General features: G+C 42.7%; 1 protein-coding gene across 1 annotated transcript in view; it reads left to right on the top strand.

Annotated features, from left to right (window-relative positions):
- The window catches only part of ece2b (endothelin converting enzyme 2b), a 38,497-nt gene that overhangs the window by 1,500 nt on the left and 13,989 nt on the right, over positions 1–23,008 (top strand). The window contains exons 2-5 of the mRNA XM_080732392.1: positions 14,924–15,010; positions 20,569–20,713; positions 21,211–21,426; positions 21,884–22,008. Of these exons, the coding sequence (XP_080588518.1) occupies positions 14,924–15,010; positions 20,569–20,713; positions 21,211–21,426; positions 21,884–22,008 (573 nt within the window). The remainder of the gene's footprint in view (positions 1–14,923; positions 15,011–20,568; positions 20,714–21,210; positions 21,427–21,883; positions 22,009–23,008) is intronic.

The following is a 23,008-nucleotide window of genomic DNA, read 5'->3' on the forward strand; positions in this document are numbered from 1 at the left end:
ATTGTTTACACACCAACACTGCTACTCGAGATACAACGAGCACAATCTGTAACTCATCTACCAAATCCTGAAACAAGTCTGCTTAAAATACAAGCACATTTCCTGCTTTATACTTTCCCTTTTCCTTTTTTTCAAGACACTAAAGGCCCTTTTCGACTGCAGCTTTAGCACCACACTACACCACATAAAAATCAAAATGTTCCATTACACAAAAGTACCCATATTGGTAAGAAACAAATTGACCTTTTTAACTGTGATTATAATACAATATAAATTTGTATTACCTGTACAAGTATCCTAAATTATAATACACTATAATGGAATATAACTGTATTAATATATTACTATGATAATTATAATACACTATAATAGATTATAATAATGGTTATAATAACACAATAGAATCTATTATCATGTCTTACAACTATATCCTGGTGGTCTAAATGAAGAAGTCAGTGAGTGATTATGTCATTAAGAGTTTGGCCCTAGCTGTTTGGCCTAGATTTGATACTTTTTAGTACCAATCACCCCGCTTTCACACCACTCTACCCAGGTCCTTGTAGTTGAAAACCTGGCACAAGTGGGCGGTGTGGAGTGGTGTTGTGTTGGGCCAGGTCAGTGGAAAAGGGGCTTAAGCACACACATCTCTATACAATCTTCATGGACAAAAAAGATCTCTTGCGTTCGCATGGAACATACAGTACCACATGCATTCAGAATTTCCTGCTACCCGCAATGACTCCTCGTGTGGACAAACACATGTTGCACATTATTGTTCAATTAGCAGCCAGAGCTTTGTTGTAATGATGAGGCAGCGCTGAGGCCAGAGCGGACAGGATGTTCCTAATGTTTACAGCCAGCCGTCTAGAACAGAACAGGGTGATCTGGCCTGAGCTAAACCAATTGGAGTGAGATGGGTGTGGCTGGCGACACACCTGTTGTGCATCCAGCTAATTCAGGGGTCTTCAACGTTGTCAGACCAAGGAGGAAGGACCCCTTAGTTGAGAGAGAGATGAAGCTGGGACCCCCACTACGTATTGTATAAAATTGTGTTGTAGATTTTCATAGATTTCATGGATAGATTCATAGACTTGTTTGACAGCACTGTTGTCAGTCGACTGTATGTTGGATTAGTGTTAATGTGTTTTCTCAGACATTTAACCACTTAAATTGTCGATACTTAGTCTATTTGATCTCCTCTTTTTTTAACACCAAACCTATTTGCCAAAAGTAGCCAATCTACAAGCTCTCAACGCCTCGTTGAGAGCTTGTAGATCGGCTATTTTTGGCCAAAGTTCTCCTCAGAATATGGATGTGAGGGTTAAAGTTGTTGTTCATTTAAAATAATTATCCTATCACACAAAGATTTGGCGGACCTCCTGTAGTAACTCTGAGGACCCCCTAGGGGTCCCGCACCCCCTGTTGAAGACCCCTGAGCTAATTGATGCACAGTTGCACACACATGGATCAAGGTAGACACACATGCAGACCATGCCCATGTGTTTATCCATGGTATAAAATACTGATCTATGTCCCTATCCTGTGACGTCATGTGGGTCTATCATCATCATCAGCAGCAGCACCACTCACTTCACACGGGTGTGATTTTTACTGTATAGTATTGTTTTGTATCGTTTTTTTACACATTCAATGTTGTGTTTGTTGGACTACAATAATGTTGAGGCAAACAATAAAAACATATTTTTTGTATTTTAATATAAAAACATGCCACCCAGTGTGAAGTGAGCGGTGCCTTTGATGTCTGAATTACATTTTGAGTTTGAAGTTCAGTGGCCTTGTGGTTAGAGTGTCCGCCCTGATACTGGGAGGTCGAGGTTCGATTCCTGGCCGGGTCATACCAAAGACTCTCAAAAATGGGACCCAGTGCCTCCCTGCTTGGCAATCAGCATCAAGGGTTGGATTGTGAGTATGTCCCTGTGACATACTAGCGTCATGTCCAGGGGGTGTACTTGTACATCAAGCTGCCTGACGCTACAGAATCAGGAGATAGGCTCCTGCCCTATGGGCCTCATGGCTTGGCAAGGCTTACTTATAGTGTTTGTAGCAAACACTTTTCTTGTTTATTTCTGGCGTATTGACGATGTCATATTGGTGAAGTCAGTCATCTGCAGGTTTTGGCCATGGTTTCAGCCTGGGCCAATATCTCTATTGAGTTCCATTAGTATGAGATTAAAGTGAAATATTTCAAGATATATAAAACATGTGGGTGGAAATAAAAGGTACTAAAGCCCCTTTTCGACTGCAGCTTTAGCACCACACTACACAACACCGCACCACATAAAAATATCTACGATTTCCATTACACAAAAGTACCCCTATCGGTAAGAAACAAATTTACCCTATTAACTGTGATTATAATATAATATAAATGTGTATTACAACTATCCTAATTATAATACACTATAATGGATTATATAACTGTGATTATAATACACTATAAAGTATTAATGATAATGATAATGTATTACTATGATAACTATAACACACTATACCCGAGAAATGTAGTGGCTGATCGGTCTGCGAGATTAGACACACACACACAGAGGCAGACTCTCTTATGTATTATTACCTAGCCTCCATCAGAGTCATGTTGTAAAACATTTTACAACAGACCGTAATAAGTGTAATGCCTAATTTATGCTTTGTCACACGGCAGACCAACAAGCTCACAATGTGACACATTGTGCATCAGTGCTCACACCCTAGGTGGGGTTGGCGAAAGGGCCTTTCTGTGTGGAGTTTGCATGTTCTCCCCGTGTCTCCTAGGGTAGATACCCTCACAAAAACATGCAGTAATCCTGGTCTCTATAATGCCTCCCCCTGGCCAGCCGGGGCGCCTGATGGAGGGGAATGGAACTGGTTGGAATAACGTGTTCCTTCCACGCGCTACGTCCAATCGGGGAAGCTCCCCCCTGTCAGGTGATAAGAAGCGGCCTGCTCACTCCTCATGCACTGAAGGAAGCATGAGCTCAGTTCGGGGCCCTCCCCAGGTTGGCAGAGGGAGAGCAGAGCCCAGGATTACAGCTTAGGCAATTGGCACCGGGTGAAAAAATGGGATACAAAATCGTGGGATAAAAATTAAAAAAAAAAAAAAAAAAAATGTGACACATTGTGAGCTTGTTGGTCGGGCTATTTGCGCCGCATGGCACCCAGAGGTGGCCTTGGGGATCTGAGCGATCATGAGCCCGTTTCAAGAGCTAAATGCGGGGCCCCCCACAAAGGCCTTGAATTATTTAATGCGTTAACTATTGAAACATAGCATATATACAAGCTCACAGCAGCTTGCAGGAGCAGGAGCTTGTAGATCTTCTATTTTTGAAAAATCTTGATTTTCTTTTTGCACGTATATTTTTAAAAGTGAACATTTGTAACTAAAATATTTGCTTCTGGGGGGTCCCTGGCTTTTATTGTGTCCAAGACATATTTAGCCACTTGTACGCATGCCCCCACCCACTGAAATCAAAATCATTAAAATCGCTAAAACGATAGAAATAAGTAAATTGAAACATGTTTAACACACATCTTCTCGTTTCTTTAATTACAATCTAAAATGTGAACCCTTGTTGTAAAAAAAACTAAGTTGTCCTTTAAATGATATTCACTATCTATTGAGCTGCTTTCTGCGAGCAACAGATGCACTGTGAAAGATCTGCTGGTGGGAACAGTTCTGCAAACGTCTCCGCACGTAATAGTGCACATGTGCGGACGCACATCTGGGGGACTCAGAGCGTCAGTCAGGAGCTCCCCCCCACCCCCACCCCCCCGAGGGCCCATTGCCATGGTAACGGTTGAAGCCTCAGCTGGCGATGCCGTCATGTGAGGAAGTATGGAATCAGGCTGAGCACTGCAAAAGGCACAAGTCTCTTAACCTAAGGCATTCCCGCTAGTGTTTTCTGTTGTCGAAGTCATACAGTAGCAGCGTACAACTGGTTCTTATAACGTCTGATCATATGATGGTCTCTGTGTCTTTTTAACACATACTATTTTGAGACAAGACGAGACATATAATGTTTTGACGTTTCATTTTGCGGGAGTTTTGTTTTGTGTGTGTGTGTGTGTGTGGGTGTGTGTGAGTGTTTTTGATTTCTGAAAATATGAAGTATACTTTCAGAAAACATGGAGGAAAAAACCTTGAACCCATAGTTAACAGCAGTATCGCTGTGTTATACAGTGAATAGTCAGTGGTGTGAGGGAAGGTAATCTGTTTGTTACTGTCTGTCCCTTGTTGTTAACATATTGACATAAAACTAATCCTGTGCCCGGGGGTGTGCACAGTATATGAGGGATTAAATGTAGGAGTCTCAGAAGTAATGTTGGAGAACCCCGACTGGTGCCCGTTGGGCAGAATAGTCACCATTGATGTTGAGTTGTGCAATACCTGTTGTATCCGTCTGTCTGTCTGTCTGTCTGTCTGTCTGTCTGTCTGTCTGTCTGTCTGTCTGTCTGTCTGTCTGTCTGTCTGTCTGGCTCTCTTTTATGCCCATATATATCTATATGGTGTTCCCTGTCCAGGCCAGTCTGTGATGTCATCTCCAAATGTGGGCACTGTAGTGATGTCAGTGAGTGATGTAATTTGACACTGTTTAGTATCAGTGATGTCAGCAAGCAGACAGACGGCGGATGCCGGACGGACAGACATTCGCACGGTAAATTAATAGTTAGACGGGCAAGCTGTTTCACCCTGCCCCACTTGTTGCCGTCTTTTATCTCCATAGAGTTTTACTTTACTTTCCTTTATTCTTTTTTTAAACACTGTACCCATGACCTTGTCTTGAGGTATTCATTTCTTCAGGCTCCGCTTGCACTGACGTATCCCCCTGTAGCGCTTGCAGACTGGTACATTTTCCCTTCTGTCCAGGGACTATTGTTCTCCATTTCTACAATGCATACTGTACAATATGGACCTGCGTCAGTCCTCTATGACGTTTCTTTGACGTATGACTCCACATTTGTGCAAGGTTTCAGCCAAGTCCCTTTGACATTGCATTATAAAATGATGAAAGTTAAATGTGGAATAAAAAATCACAACCAGTATGAAGTGAGCAGTGCTATTTATGAGTTGATATCATTAAGCTTTCCGTGAAGCTTGGCCAATGTGACCAATGTGACTCCTTCCAGGAGCACCGCTCAAAACAAGATATACAGTTTATTTATAACATGTGATAAAGAAATGCAAGGTAGGCAGTGAACATTGGTAAATTGGATGATGTCGATGACTGGTCTGGCAACACAGACAGACAAACATATTCTTATCGACGTTTATTACACGGCTTGGTTGATTGCTTGATTCTGATTGGTCAATCACGCTGAAATCAGCAGTGTGTTATTTCTTGATAACAGACCTAATCAAAGGCTCAGAACACCTGCTGCACTGCGTGAATTCGGTGCCCTATCCAACATGAAATACATGTTAACAAACACACAGTGTCATTTACAACAAAAAAGTTGCTCTCAGTCTTAAGAATATTTGAAGTGAGAAATAAACGATGCAGTATTAGAAAATGGATTCTATTTGATCAATGCTTCCTTGTTTTCCAAGGCGACCGTGTTGTGCAACACTTGTGGATTACTTTTACCACTGTAAGCAAGGAAATACTTGTTTTGTTTTTAGTTTTTGGTCAAATTGTAAAATGTATTAAGTAGCCGTGTAATAAGCGGGATAACGTCTGGCTCACCGGTCATTATCGAGTGATAAAAGCCTGTCAGGATTTTATCACTCGATAATGACCGCTGAGCCAGACGTTATCCCTTACCTAGACTTCTACAGAAGCCTTGTCATTGTGGCCTTCTTATGGTGTTGCACAGGTGTGTGGCGACACACTCAATGTGTGTCCAGACTGAGATGCCTCTTTATCATCATTTCTAACCAAAATAAATATGTTTAAAATCTGATGGACCGACACTTTACTGCTTTAAAAAAAGCAATCTGATATTCACATTCCAATCTGGATTTTGCTAAAAATTAGATTTGTTCTACCAATCTGAACATACATACTAAAGAGGGAACAGATAAAGAGAGAGAACATTGGTTTCATTTTACTCTGATCCATTGACAAATGGTGTTCAACGATCTGCCCACCTGCACTGCAGTACTACTAACAAAGTAGTAGTAAATACATAAATAAGATATTTGTAATATTTATGTATTATAAATACATGTCTATCTGTCTCTCTTCGCTTTGTCTCTCACTCCTTTCTGCTCTCGTCTGATGACGCACAGGTTGCTATGGAGACCGTGGTCTGTGACATTCAGGTGTGTGTGTGTGTGTGTGTGTGTGTGTGTGTGTGTGTGTGTGTGTGTGTGTGTGTGTGTGTGTGTGTGTGTGTGTGTGTGTGTGTGTGCGTGCGTGCGTGCGTGTGTGTGTGTAACCAGATAATATTAATGATTCAGTCGTAGTGGAGCTTACATAACCTCGGTTACATAATAGAAATAACTCAACAACAGCAACCCCATCTATCAATCCATCTTTCCATCCCTCCGTCCCCTTCTGTCCCTCCATCTATCTATCAGTTTTATTGCCCTGTTCTGTTCGGAGCCCAACACAATCATAAGCAGTTTGTGAGCACGTTCTCTCTCACATACACACACACACACACGTGTCAGTGGCGTCAGTTCAGAAAAAGCTATAAGGTATGGCAACATGACTGGTGCTTCGCGCGCGTTCAAGACAACAGTCATGTTGCCATACCTTATCAACAGGCATGATTCATTTATTTTGAGAAGTACATTTTCTTTTTTCCCCCCTTTCTATGGTTTCTTGGGCTGGATTAGCCTGGAATGTTGTTCAAGTGCAACTAAACTTGGCATGTTAGTAAACGTGCCACAATTAACAATAATGCATTGCACCTGTGCAGCTGACCTACAGAACCTGGGAATATACTATTCTGTCAAGATGGGGTGAATAAAAGTGTGGAGAATATAATTATAATACCTTGTTAAAGTGACCATTCTGTTGAATTTGTAGTTATCTTACTTTATCATCATTTCTAACCAAAATAGATTTGTTTAAAATCTGATGGACCGACCGAATTTGTAGTTATCTTACTGTAATTTAACAACATAATAACCAGCACAGATAGACAAAGAGACATTCATGGATTTATATTTAAAAGTAATTTTTATTTTCCCCCTGGACCCAGGGTATGGCAGCTGCATACCCATGCCATACCCAATTGACGCCCCTGACGTGTGTGTGCGTGCGTGCGTGCGTGCGTGCGTGCGTGCGTGCGTGTGTGCGCGTGTGTGTGCGTGTGTGTGTGTGTGTGTGTGTGTGTGTGTGTGTGTCCGTGCGCGCGCACACCCACCCACCACGAGAATTAGTCTTGGTAGGTCGCACTCTGTGTGTATCTCTGTGAATGAATAGACCTATTACACTGACTCCAGTGTTTACTGTTTACAGAATCTGTCCACAGCTGTTACATAATGGACTGAAATTCACGATGGGATGGATTGGATTGGACTGGAAGATGTACTAACTAAATGCTTTAGCTGTTCCTCTTTGGCTGCCTTGCTATCAGTTGATCTTTGTGATTGGCCCATCCAGACAGTGGGCGTGTACAGTGTCTGGCAAATGAGCTGTGCTGTGCAGGACAGGTGATGACAGGGTAGATCTAGCTGACTGGCTGCTGCAGTGAATGAACGATAACAGACATGGCATGGCATGGGATGGGATGGCACGGTGAAGTTCAAGCTCTCTCATTCATTAATAGAATGAATAATAGATGTGGCATGGCATCCCTTAACAAAAGAGTTTCCAAACTTTACCATAACCAAGGACCATCGAATAAAAGCTGAAATCCACATTCACGCCAACCTGCTTTCTCTCTTCAGTATAGGGCAGGAGTTCTCAATGTATTTCAAGGACCCATCCATCCATCCATCTTCAACCGCTTATCCGGAATCGGGTCGCAGGAGTAACAGTTCCAACTGAGACCTCCAGATTTCCTTATCCCGAGCAACTTCCTCCACTCCCGCAGGGAGTATACAGAGGCGTTCCCAAGCCAGTTTGGAGATATAATCCCTCCATCTGGTCTTTGGTCTGCCACGGGGTCTTTTCCCAGTGGGACGCGCATCGAGGACCTTCCTAGGAGGGTGCTCGGGGGGCATCCGTACTAAATGCCCGAACCACCTAAGCTGACTCCTTTCCAAGGACCCCATATAACGAAAAAACTTTTCATGGATGCACCTGGGACGTACTGTATCCTCAGTGATGTAGCCCAAGCTCATCGGGGTTTCGGGTCTTGCAAAACATCATACCCCTCACTCGGGTGACCCAGCCGGGGTTGATCAAGTCCCAACTTACATCCCAGTAGCTACCCACGATCAGTCCCATTAGGGAAAGACTGGGCCACTCACTCCGCCGCTCCGGAACTACTCTGCTGAGACTGGGAGAGGCAATCTGGTGCTTGGAAGGACTAGGCTCTGTGGGTTGACTCCTGTCCGGGCCCCTCCTACGTCTCACCAGGTCCACTCCTGCTCTCACCAGGTCCAAGACTTGTGCGTTGCACCAGACTCCAGCACCAGACATTTCACTCAGGACTCAGGAGCGGTGGATTCTTGAGCCGCAATGGTACTGCAGGCTCCACCTAGGCAACGGTGGGGCTGCAGGCTCAGCTTGCGGCTTGAATGGCCCTCCTAAAGGCCTAACCGTGGGTTTGTTGGGCTTCTTCCTCACAGAAGACACAGGCTGGGGCACCCACATTTACCTTATGTATTTGGCTGTGGAGTCGGAACCTCATCTGAAAAGAATTTGTGCCATGGAAAATATTTGGAACACTTTTGAAACAAATCTTGTATGGGGGATACAAGATTTAAATTGTGTCCAGATATTCCCAATGTTTCACACTTTTTAAAGATTGTTTGAAAATAGAAACGTTGGGGCAGTCCGCCTCCAACCAGGAGACGAACCCCAGCCACCCACTCAGCAGACAATGCAAGCAACCCGCAACGCCCAGAGAGCTAGCTCGCTTGGTGGAGCAAGTTACGGCCGGATCTCTTGCAGGGTCGTTACACTACCCCCTCCTCACAGAGGCGCGCCCCCGTGCTTCACGCTTCACTGCCCACGGCCGGTCCCTCACGCTCCATGGGTACACCAATGTAACGTTTAGCAGACTGAGAGCTAGCTCGCTTGGTGGAGCCAGTTACGGCCAGATATATACCCACTTTCCCGAAAAGTAAATCGTCCATTATAAAATTATAGGTAGGATTTAACGTCCAATGTAACACTTATTTCTTTACTTTCTGGGTCTGTGCGATAAAAAAAGTCATATGTACCTCAATACTGCCAAATCCAAATATCTACATACCGTAGCTATGATTAAATATGTCTATGGTTTCACACTAGTTATTTTACATTTTTAAGAGTAGCAACAGTAAAAACAGTACTTTATAGGTAACAGTGCTATTATTTTACATTCCACACAGACCAGAAGACAGAGCGCTCTGGCCACGTTCAGGTATTTAGACAGATACCTGGTGTTGCGTTTATAGACAGTTGCTTCCGCTCTCAAATGAGCACTTGTCCGGTCGCAGGCCACCTGAAAGCAAACTTCACCTGCCCGAAAGTTTTATTTACCTGCCGAGGGCAGGTGGGCAAGCCTTAGTGTCAATCCCTGCAAAAGCACTCAAGGCACACTTGGCCAATCTCTCTCAGCACATTTAACTGAAAATATAACAAAACCAATATTTTAAGTCCTATATCACCCAGCAGTCAGCACACCATGAGAAAGACAGCCTTGACTACTCCGGAGTTGTCCTTTAACTGCTCCGTTATTAGCCACAGCTGGTTCAGCTGTGGGAGTGCAGATGTGACACTCCATGAATGACATCATTCACACTGTGATGACATGCAACGTTTATGGGCTTTTGCTCTTTATGTGAACATTGTGTGTGTCTGTCTGTCTGTCTGTCTGTCTGTGTGTGTGTGTGTGTGTGTGTGTGTGTGTGTGTGTGTGTGTGTGTGTGTGTGTGTGTGTGTGTGTGTGTGTGTGCATGACATGTGTGTGTGTTTGGGGTCAGGAGGTCATGCCAGGCTTTCCTCTGGCAGTGATGTCACTTCCTATTAAAAACACCAGAGAGGAAACGACTTCAAACAATTGCTACAACGCCCAAACACACACACGCGCGCGCGCACACACACACACACACACACACACACACACACACACACACACACACACACACACACACACACACACACGCAATGTCAAAACCGTGGGAAACATGTCCCTCCAGGTCAATACATCCTTGTGTCTGTCTTTCTTTCTGGCTGTCTGTCAATCAAACTTAATTCATATTCCACAATGCAGGGGCCTTCAACGTTTTCAGGCCAAGGACCCCTTAGCTGAGAGAGAGATGAAGCAGGGAAAATTGTGTTTACAGATTAAAAATGTTCATACCGGTAGATAGACAGGTTAGAATTGTTTGACAGAACTATATCATCAGTGTAGGTTGTTGGTTTAATGTGTATTTTAGACATTCCCTCAAAGAAAAAAAAAAGTTGGATTGTGTAGAAAAAACAAAGTTCCTATCACACAAAGATGTAGTAACTCTGAGGACCCCCTAGGGTCCTGGACCCCCTGTTGAAGACCCCTGTCACAATGCATATATCAGATACTATACTACTCCTTGAGTGCTGAACACTAAAAGTGGAAATAAATATATTTTTTAACAAATTAACAAAAGACACAGTTCCATGTCGCGACCACATTTCAGCAAGGTCAAGGTTCAAGGTCAAGTTTATTTTAGTTTATTATGTCATGTCTTGTGTACAGGTACATAAGCTTACATTTATTTTTGTTCTGGACTGGTTCCTCCTGACATTCTGTCTGTCTGTCTGTCTGTCTGTCTGTCTGTGTAACTATAGTATGTAGAAATAGAGACAGACAAATGGAGGGTGACCGAGGCTAGTACTCTGGATTCAAACCTATAGTTTAACAGCCTCAGTCAGTGTGACTCAGCATTTGGCCTGAGGGTTTGTTTTGCTGACTCAAGTAAGTCACACAAGTGACCAAATCAGGTGTTTCTGAAAACACGTTCAGTCCGTTTACAGGCACTGATTACTAACTGGTCCAGATCCAGATTAAGACGATATACCATAGAAATGTTAATAAACACTTAACTCTGATTGTCTTAATCTGATTAGGATGTTAATCATATTAACGCGATTAACAGATTTGTCGTCCAATGTTTCCATTTATTATTGTTAACATGTGTACGTCTCAGATAGAGACATAACAGTGGTTGACAATCTGGTTAACTGGTTACTAGGGATGCCACCTAAAAATGTATTTTCGAATAGTCGTGGCTGCCTCCAAAACATTGTTTTTTACGACTTAATCGATAAGCCTTTGGGCTTCATGGTGTATTTCATCCTCAACAATATAAACTTTTATTATTATTGTGAAATAAGATGTCTCTCTCTCTGGAGGCCTACATTTACCAGTCATCCACCATCTGCATTTAGCAACGATAACTTATGACAAATAACGACAGCCAAGGATTCTAAATACATATTTTCAAGTACAGTAAACAAAAAAAAAGCACTGTTTCTCTGCAACAACACGTTATATAATAACATGTTGTATTCATGTTTAACGCAGACCTCATCTCTGTGAGTCATGAAGTGACATGAGAGGACTGCACTCTCTCACCCATACTCATACACAGCCCCTAGATTTTTTTTCCTGCCCTATACAGATGCTTTGTTGCACCTGATGGCAAAGTGGACCTACCAGTGTGTTAGCACTTTGTACTGTATCTGCTGGTCTTGGCAACACAGATGGATGGGAAAAAAACAACAAAATAAAAAGAAAATAAACTAAAATAAAAAGATTCACAGGAGGCAGGCAGTGATCACCCCATGTGCACAGATGTGCACAGTGCACACGCCCCCTACCACCTCGTACAATTCAGCAGTCAAAGTCTCAAAGTCTCTTTTTTCGTATCTCCACACAAAGGTATATATTAGACATGGTTCAATATTGGAAATGGGTGGCTCTCCCCTTTAACTTTCACAATTCAGGATTCAAGGACTTTGTCACATACTCATACATGCATGTGTGCAGTGTGGCTGGCAACCCCTAGAAGTAATGCTCTACAATATAAGGTACATTACAAGGTCAAAATATAGTCCTCGGCCCGTTTCCACTCAAGGGTGCCACATGGGCATACAGTTTCCTGTTTTCCTTTTTAGAGGTGTTGTTTTAACTTAGTATGTTTTTAACTACTGTTTGACAATAATTAAATGATGGGAACACTCAGTACCTTATCTGATAAGGGAAGGTGTGGTGTCTATCCCACAAGTAGGTCGGAGGTGGCTTATAGGTGACACAAGTAGTATACAAATAAATATGCCACACCTTCCCTCATCAGATAAGTTACTGAGTGTTCCCATAATTTAATTATTGTCAAACAGTAGTTAAAAACATACTAAGTTAAAACAACACCTCTAAAAAGGAAAACAGGAAACTGTATGCCCATGGGGCCGAGGAAACTAGCCTATATTTTGACCTTGTAATGTACCTTACATTGTAGAGCATTACTTCTAGGGGTTGCCAGCCACACTGGCATCTGCTTGTGACTGCAACCTGTTCCTGTTCGCGGATGACTCGGCTCTCCGAGTCTCGGGCAAGGACCACTTGCAGGTCGAAAAGACACTTAACTCTGAACTAAGTAAGATCTGCACATGGCTTAATGACAACAAATTATCAATTCACCTGGGAAAAACTGAGTCCATCCTCTTTGGATCAAATCATAACCTCAAAAAAGTCGATAACTTCACAATCAAAGTGGGTGACAAGGTCATAACACGAAAAAACGAAATCTCTTACTTAGGATGTATCCTTGAAGCTAATCTTTCCAGTGAAAAGATGACTTCTAAAGTAATAAATAAAATCAACCAACGAACTCGTTTCCTACAGAGGATCGCCCCAATGGTCAATTTCAACACACTGAAGACCATAGCTGGTGCAATAATCCAGCCCCTCTTTGACTACGGAGTCCACGTATGGTATCGTGACGCCCCACAAGCCCTGAAAACTAAACTCCAAACAGCCCAAAATAAACTAATTAGGGTCCTACTTCACCTTCCCTATCAGACTCACCTCACCGCTACTCACCAGTTAAGAGTGGGGTGGCTCAGAGTAGATGACAGAGTACAGCAACTTGCAATGGGCCTGGTGTACAAGATACACTACACCACTATGATACCCAAGTACCTGTCAAAATACTTTATAAACATTAAGGATGTCCATAATTACAACACCAGAGGCAGCGCCACAGATCACTTTCAACCCAGAGTCAAAACCAACAAAGGGTCAAACTCTTTTTTCTGCTATACCACCAAAATGTGGAAAGCCTTACCGAAGGTCATAAAGGAGTGTGGATCACTAGCATCCTTTAAAATTGCCCTGAAAAATCACTTACAGGCAGCAGCCGTTCGCAACTGGTAAAAAACTAACCTAGCCCAACCCTACCCTCCCCTGCCCCTTCTTTGTATATACTGTTTGTTTAGACTTACTGTTTTCTTTTTTGTTTTTCTTTACATATCTACTGCATAGTACTGTGTTCTATTTGTCTGTCATTCAATGTTATATGAGATACTTCAATGGTTTCCAGTGGAAATAAGCTTAGTCTTTTCATGGATCTCCTTTTAGTAGACCGTGTACCAGTGAACTGTACCGTCATGAAACTGTACCTTTTCCTATGCAAACTTCTAATAAAGTCTTCAATCAAAATGCACCTGAGACAAATGCCCCCAAAATAACATACAGCTAAATGTATTCATCATAACCCATGGGGAACAATCGGAAAGGCTCAAAAGCATGAACACTCTGGACAGATTTTAATTTGCTTGATTCAATATTTAGATAATTGATGTTCATTTTATCAGACACTCTCCACCCAGGACCCATTCCTATACAAACCCATTGTAACTTCAAACTCCATTTTAACCATGATACATTCGTCATCATCTTTTTTTCTGGTGTCTCCTACTACCCTCCTAATACATGAGCTGGCCGTGTTTTTTTTATTTAATTTTTTTATTTTTATTGTTGTATTTAAATCTCTTTCCATTTTCCCAAATTAAAAAAAATACATGAAAAAGGGTATCGAAAAAACATGGCCAGCTCACATATTAGGAGGGTAGTAGGAGTCACCAGAAAAAAGACGGGCATATTTGATGAATTTATCATGGTTAAAATTATGTTTGAAGTTACAATGGGGTTGTATAGGAAGGGGCCTGGTTAGAGTTTGTTTGAAAGTGGAATATCCCTTTAAGATTACCAATATCTCTTCACAGCAACTGAGTTGGCTGTGTGTAAACAAGACAGCCTGGTGTATATTTTAAGGCAAGTGTTGGAACAAGACAGTGTCGTAACCATTCCTGGCACAAAGCGTGGGTGGTGTCATTGTGATAAGATAAGGGAGGCAGGAGATGTTGAGGCTGCATGCCTTGCAGTTGTGTAGCTGAACCAGGACTGTGGTTGTGACCCTTATGACACCACATGTCTGTCTATGTTTATATTACAGCTTTCATGCCAAGGACCCTCACATTTGGATATGGATTTGGTCGCGGACCCTCATCACTTTCAAATGAGGTTTCCGCGACCAAATCCATATCCAAATTTCCATAACCCTAACCCTTTTTGCCAGATGTACAAGCAGATGTATACAAGCTCGAGCTTGTGGATCTGCGTTTGCTTTTCGCTTGATATCGTTCGATAGGGATGCAATAAAATCATGGCTGATGCACCAAATGAAAGTATAAACACTTAACAGAAAAACAGATGTACAAGCTCACAGCACAGCACAAAGTGACACGCTGTGAGCTTGTGGATCTTGTAAAATGTTCTTTTATATTTTTAACATTGTTGTGATTTTTCATTTTACGTATTTCAGATGTCCAATTACAAACGAGCAACGTTTGAAGAAGACGACGTGGCCGATGGTCCAACTGATGGCAACGTTTCACCCGACAGTGCGGAGGTACAGTATGGATATCAAATGATCTCATATCATATATCATGTCATGTCATTCAGGGACGTGCAGAGAATGTTAGAGAGGCAGGGGCTGAAATTTCTAAAAGGGCCTTTTGGTGAAAATATCGAAAATAGCAGACCTCCAAGCTCACAACGCGTCGCGCTGCAACGCGTTGTGAGCTTGGAGGTCGGCTATGTTTGGTGCGTGATACCACACTGAACTGAAGTATAATCAAGTCATACTAGAGATATGTCGTACGGAATGGATTTCTACACAGAGAGGGCAATTCTTTCAACATAAGATGCTGCATTCAAGTTCAGGAGAGTTTGGACAAGGCAGTTCTCTTGAATGCTGCCTTCAGGTATGGCATGGAAAGAGGGAAAATTTGCATTTCTTTCACCACATTCATGGTCTGGAGAGGACACTTTTTACAGATGGATAAAAGGACATGGGGTCAAGCCCCCTTTGATGTCTATGTTTGCACGTGCCTGATGTAATTTCCTCCCGCAATATATCAATTGTCGCGTGGAAACCTTGTACGGTATGGCCAAAACCATTATTTTTCAGGAACTGTAAAAAAAGAGCCTGTATTCCAATGGATTCAATGTAGTTATGCACTTTCAGCCTAGTGTTGTTGCGATTTTTTGCATGTTCTTATAGGCAAAAAGTTTCAAAATCTTTCAAAAAAATACACAGAAATAGCATATCTTCAAGCTCAAAATAAAGTACAGGGCTTGACATGAACCTTTTGAGGCACTTGTCCTTCGGACAAGTAAATTCCCATTCACTTGCCTGTCCGGGCACAAAAGTCACTTGCTGGGATGAAAACTAGACATTTCACAATCATTTCTATTTCTGTTTTTTCATAGGAAGAGTAAGACTCCCCTTGGCCCGCTCCACTGGTCATGTTTTCAAACTCACTTCGGGTGTGTGTAATCTGTGGGAAGTATGTGTCTCTGATGTCTTATCAAGGGTTTAAGTGAACAACTTGAACTGACACATGGAGGTCATAGAGTTGGCATGGGGTAGTATTTGCCAAAGAACACAGTGTCACAGACGAAGAGGAGCAAACAATCAACTCCCAACTAAATACAAAGCCAGGGGCGTCACAAGGGAGGGGGAAGGTGGGACTGAGTTACTAGAAAAATAGCAGATATAAAAGCTCACAGCGCGGCACCGAGTGCTGTGAGCTTGTAGATCTGCTATTCTTGAAAAGTTGTGTAAATGTGTGCAAATCTTTGAATATATGTATTTTTTAAACCAACATTTGTAACTCAAATTTTGCTTCTGGGGGGTCCCTGGAACTAAATATTTTGAGATGGGGGTCCGTGGCCAAATGCATATCATTTTGGGGGTCCTTCACATGAAAAAGTGTGAGCACCACTGACGTAGAAACAAGGATTTGAAATATTCAAAGCACAAATGTTCATGATTTTTCAAAAATCACACCCGTGTGAAGTGGAGCTGTGTGTGTGTGTGTGTGTGTGTGTGTGTGTGTGTGTGTGTGTGTGTGTGTGTGTGTGTGTGTGTGTGTGTGGATCATGTGTACCGATTTTTGTGACATTTGAAGAAAATATGTAGGAAAAGGAGCAAAAAGTGTGTTTTGGAGAAAATTCAAGATGGCGGAAAATCTATCATGGCGCAAATGGGCGTGGCCTATATGGGGAGATGCGTCATGACCCAAGGAATCCAGGGAAAAAATATTTTTAATTTTCCGACCTACGGTTCAAGAGTTACAGGCCAAAACGTAAAGTGGGGTGTTATAGCGCCACCATGAGGCCAAATGACACAATTATTTTTTATTTAATCCTTGAAATCATTATGAACCTCCTCTCCAAGTCTTGAAACTGTAGCCCCTGTGGTTTGCGAGAGACAAATAATTGAATGTGAGTTTTTGCGATTCCCATTCTAAGTCAATGGGGAAAATTAATTCACTAATAAATTAATATCAATTAAACTATAGAACCTTTCTCTTAGAAAAGTAATAGCCCACGATTCCCGAGTAAGCCGGTCGATTTGACATATGGCGCAAGTGTTTGGTGGCAAAACTGTGGGACTAGTGGCGTGCCGAAGTTTAGGAAGTTCAGGCTACATACACACAGACACACACACAGACAGACAGACAGACACACACACACACACACACAGACCCACACAGCCACGTATAGGGAGCCTGTGTTTCACACAGCTCCAAAAATAGCAGATCTACAAGCTCGCAGCGCGGCACTCGTACTTGTATATCTGCTATTTTTCAATAGTTAAAGTACCGGGTGCGACACCCCTGTACAAAAGCTGAACTAAAATTACACCCAAATCACCCCCATGAGATGGCAGCACATGGTTTGACCCTGTGCCCTGGCTCCAGGATTTAAGAGTCCTCAGCCCTTGACCACACCTTTTGCTTCACACACAGGAAGGGACCTCCCTACAGCCATGGTAACTCTGAGACAAAGAAACACATCGTCGTTGGAAACCTTGTATGTCCAAAACTGTTCTTTTTGTATTTATCATTTAAAAAAAAAATTAAAACTAGTGAAAGTAGCCGATCTACAAGCATACACCGTGAGGTGTTTTCACTGGTTCTGTGCAACAGTCTTGTATGATGAACCCGGGCTTTACTTAACGAAAAAAAATAAGAAACTTGGAGATACGAGGTTTCTGCCCGTCAACGACAAAATGATTAATCTAACAGACCATTGCTGTGCACTTTGTATAAACAGTCTGCGGTTCAAAGCAAATAAATGGATTCCGAATTAAAACCAACCCGTGTCATGTTAATTGTTTGGGTGTGGTGGTTGATTTCAAATAAATGAACCTGTGTAGGACTCAAACTCATGAGGTCGGAGAGTGAATTGGAATGAAATGTTTCTTTTTTATTTACTGTACTATGTGTATATATGTACTATACACGTTGTGTACTATGTGTTGACTCCATAATCTAGTCGCAATATTGTCTGACGATCCATAAAGAAAGGTTCAAGCCCTGATCACATGTTAAAGGTGGTGTAAGAGATAATTTGTTTGTTTAAAACAAGTGTTAAGTAATATTCTGATAGTAATCATTGCTATCCACAAGTTTCCTTGGGAGTACTAGGGAAAAGGGGGTATGGGTATTTTCACTTCCTAATGACCAATGGTAAATGACCAATGCTTATTATTGAGCACTTAAGCAACATTTAATGCCCATTCAGAGATTCAGGTGTCACAGCAATATCAACAGCCATTAAGAACACAGGACATTAGTTGGGCTAAGAGCAAGCGTCAAGAGCCATTGATACATACATGACAAAGTTTGAGAACCACTGATATAGCAGCATATGTTTTTTTTCTTTCAGAAAACTGTTAGGATTTAGAAGAAATTTGTAGAATCTCAAACTTTGTCATGTCAAGGACCCCCAAAATGATATGTATTTGGCTGCGGACCCCCATCTCAAAATATTGAGTTCCAGGCAGGGACCCCCAGAAGCAAAGATTTGAGTAAAATGTTCACTCTGAATTTGGGTCTTGCCTTAAGCTGGATGCAGAATAGATACACGCAGCTCAGACCCGTTGGCAAACAAAGGTTGCGTGTGGGGGAGATCTTGTAGTTTAAGTGGGCAGGCTAATATGACTTTTAGATTTTGGTCCGCTTGTGTTCCAACATCCCCACATTACTATTGACTGGCAGACGCAGATCACTCGAATGAAAGTGGAAGTGATTCACGCAAGGCCTAAGGCGCTGTACAGACATTTGTGTGAAACATCTTCTCCGTATCGTCTGAGAATGGCCACTGGGGGCGCCGTACTAATGCATTGTCAATGGAAGGTTGTTTGGTGTTTTGTCGTTGCCGTGTCTCTTGGCCAAAAGACAGGCTGCGGTTGAGCTAGAGACACGGCAACGACAAAAAACCAAACAACCTTCCATTGACAATGCATTAGTACGGCGTTCCCAGTGGCCATTCTCAGACGACACGGAGAAGATGCGTGACGCATATGTGTGAGTCCAGCCTAACAGTGGGACACTTGAAACTGTAAACAGAAAATATATCTATCACAGTCGTTCTCAACCTTTTCAGTCCGTGACCCCCAAAATAATCATATTTCAACTGTGCACATACCCTGTATACACTTATTTGTTTACCTTGAGTGAGAAAACAATATTAGCATTTAGCTAAATATCTGGGCACCCCCCCCCCCCCCCCCCCCCCCAAAATAATTTGGGTGGGGTCTCGACCCACAGTTTGAGAACCATTGATCTATCAGGTCACAATGCCGATTATTATGATTATCCAATCAGGAGAGAGAGAAACTCATACAGGATAAACGAGGGAAATTGGGAGTGATGAAACAAAGAAAAAAAAAGACAAAGAGCATGAAACTGTAACACTATACATTTTAAGTTGATAAATGATCTTGGAAATAATTGGTATCCTGACCAGAAAAGGCATCTTAGTTTAGTTTAGAGTTGGAGAAATGGGGTGAGCCCTGTTACAGACGCTCCATAGCAATGATTACATGACATCAGAATAAAGAGCTTTACTTTTCCGACCATTATAATACTTTGTAAATTTGACTGGTGTCAGCTCTGTACTGTAAAAAACAAATCTCTTTGCTGGAAGCCGATGGTTGTGAGCTTGTACGATCTGCTATTTTCAGCTAATGCCCTGGGGGATGCTTAGCCTCGTAAACTGCCCTCTTCCGGAAAGCATTTCATTGGAATCCTCCTGGATTACCGAAGTTGGTCGTTTACTAGGCTAGGGGATGCTAGGGTTAGAAAATAAACATGTTGTCTGTCTTTTTCAAAAACATATCACTCACTGGGTGAACTGTAAGGTGTGCTACAGACATTTGCGAGAGCTATCGTGTCCGTATCGTCTGAGAATGAGGGAAGGAGGGGGAGTTCCAATTCATTGTCAATGAAGGTCACGTGGTTTTTTGTCGTTGCCGTGTCTCTTGGCCAAAAGACAGCCTTCTGTTGAGCAAGAGACACGGCAACGACAAAAAAACACGTGACCTTCATTGACAATGAATTGGAACTCCCCCTCCTTCCCTCATTCTCAGACGATACGGAGAAGATGTCTTCCGCGTATGTCTGATTGCGGCCTAAGTGATGGTTGACCATTTAAGGTCAACCAACAGAAGATTAAATGTTGAATTTGACGGAATTCCTTGACCCCTTCCTTTAAAATATTTAGCTCGCTGGCCTCCTTCAATACTGCCCTGAAAATTCACCTTTCAGGAGGCCAGAGGCAGAGGTAGTTATCACTTCTCCTATAGACAGGCGAGAAGTGATCACCCCCACCTTTTCCCCCTACTCTGTACATGTAGTGTTTTATACTTGCGATGGCATTGAATGTTTTTTGTTGCTATTTTATGTCTATGAATTGAATACCAAGTACTTCCAACAGAAGCAAGACCGCAAGGGCTTTTTGGGGGTGTTCCTTTTAGGCAGGGTGTTTGATTGTACTTGTGCTGTACTATTTTTTCTTTCTTTTTTTTAGTTTTGACTGTATTTTTGTCTAATAAAATACTCGATCAATCTCTCTCTCTCTCTCTCTCTCTCTATCTCTCTCTCTCTGTGTAGCTGGGTTTCAGGAAAGGAGGCATCCAGCTGCTCGGCCCCCTGGGAAGGAGGACCTCCCTGGAGGTGCTCCTGTCTGGTCTGCTCCTCATCTGTCTCCTCACGCTCCTCGCCACCTCCCTAGCCCTGGCCCTGACATACAGCACAGGTACATCCACCTCCCTAGCCCTGGCCCTGACATACAGCACAGGTACATACACCTCCCTGGCCCTGACATACAGCACAGGTATGATACATACACCTTCCTGGCATCTGTCTTGGCCATATATGGATTCTGTCGTCTGACATCATACATACAATCCCTTTTATGCCCATATATGGAGATCCCTGCTCTGAGGATCTGACATCACTGTGATGTCACATGTGATGTCAGTGATGTGTCAGGGGAACCACAGTGTCAGGCGTTATAGACAGAGATACGCTCAAGCTGTTCGTATACTAAACAGCGACCTACAGTCGCAACTACCAGAACATAGACCCATTTTGTTATTTGAATTAGATGAGATCACTTACCCTACCTTTAATTGTCACTTCACTGTCATCTAAATCATTTAGGGACCCCCCTGGGGGTCCAGACCCACAGGTTTAGGACCAACGAGATAGATAACCAGTCTATTGTCCTTTCTCTCCCATGACGCCTTGCAGCGCCGGGACGAGGCCTGTGCCTCTCCGAGGCCTGTGTGATGGTAGCCAGTAAGATCGTAGCGGCCATGGACAGCTCCATCCACCCCTGTGACGACTTCTACCAGTTCTCCTGCGGAGGCTGGGTCCGCAAGAACCCTCTGCCTGACGGGAGAGCCCGCTGGTCCACCTTTAACTCCATCTGGGACCAGAACCAGGCTTTACTGAAACACATACTGGGTAATGATGAATGCATGTTGTTCTCAAACGTTTACTTGTCAAGGACCACCCAAATTCACCTGTATTTGGATGCAGAACCCAATCTGAAAAGATATTGTGCCAGAGACAAGATTTGTGTTGTTAAAATATTCCAAAAATATTATTTTTCATTTTTTTTTTTCATAAACAAACAAGTTGCGCCTGCCAATATGGTGGCAACTGGCAATTGTGACATACAGATGTGCCATTTCAAAACTTCACGTGCCCTGCCGTTGGAAAGACAGTAGATTGTCAGGGGATTTGCAGAACATTGAGCTTGTAGATCAGCTATTTTTACTATTTTTATGACCTTCTGTGACTTCAAGCATCTAGTGTTAGGAATGCTTATGATTACCATGGATAAGCTCTAAAAGTGTGAACAATGAATTTTTCATTTCACTAGGTCTTTAAGTGCTCTTTTCTTCCTTTGTCCCACCAGAGAATGGGACGTTTAACTCCTCCAGTGAAGCGGAGAGGAAGACTCAATCATATTATCTGTCATGTCTCAACGAGCAGCGAATCACTGAGCTTGGAGCTCAGCCACTCATTGACCTCATCACCAAGGTCAGTAGTGTAAAAAATACATTTGTTTTAACTTAGCAGTGTTTTTCATGCATTTTAACCAATCTTTAAACACCAGAGGACTTATGGCGTGACCACCAGTGTTGTCTACCATTCTAAAGGTCAGGGAGATATAAATGGTGGATTTATATAGCGCTTTTATCCAAAGCGCTTTACAATGTGCATTACATTCACCCGTTCACACACACATTAGGAGGAAACCATGCAAGGCACCAACCTGCTCATTGGGAGCTTTTAGGGATCCAGTGTCTTACTCAAGGACACTTCGACAGTAACCCAGAGGGGGAGCCCAGGATCGAACCGGGAACCTCGGCTGCTGTACCACCTCCTGAGCCACTGCTGCCCCGATATTATATGAAACAAATCAAAAACGTAGTCATTTTCGTGTCTTTCTTTTTAAATTGAAATGATTTTGCTATAAATTGACACCTGTAATCAATCAATGTAAACAGCAGAAGTCTCAACACTGCAGCTCTCTTCCTTTTTCAATTCACCCACGAGTGACATTTGGAGGTCAGACACGCTTGTCTTCAGACTTGACGGAAGAGCATGCTCCACCCTCCTCCAACCAGTGCCTCCATTGTTCTGATGCCAACAGTTGTCTCTACTGGAGGGACCTGGAGAGCCACAGTGTTCTCCTACCTCCTACACTCATGTCATGAAGTAGCTGCAAATTGCAACACTATGTTGAATCTAGGGTTGCAATACGTCCCATAGGGATTGAATGCATCGAAACAGTTTTTTGCTATCTGATTGTATTAAATAACATCAAACTCGCGGCTGTACGGAAAGCTTGACTTAGCCTTTCTATCTGCAAAGTGTTTGTTTCATACAAATCCACTGTAGACATGTTATGAGCTACTTTCTGTCTATAAATTCTGTTCAAGTAATTATTTTTAAGTGTTGGAGTTTGGAAGCGCTCGTGGGAAGTCACTCAACGGTCCTGTGTACCACCTGGTTCTAATTTGCACATAATGCAGGA

Source organism: Nannobrachium achirus (assembly GCF_963921795.1).
Source record: "Nannobrachium achirus genome assembly, chromosome: 8".
In the NCBI taxonomy this organism is placed as follows: Eukaryota; Metazoa; Chordata; class Actinopteri; order Myctophiformes; family Myctophidae; genus Nannobrachium; species Nannobrachium achirus.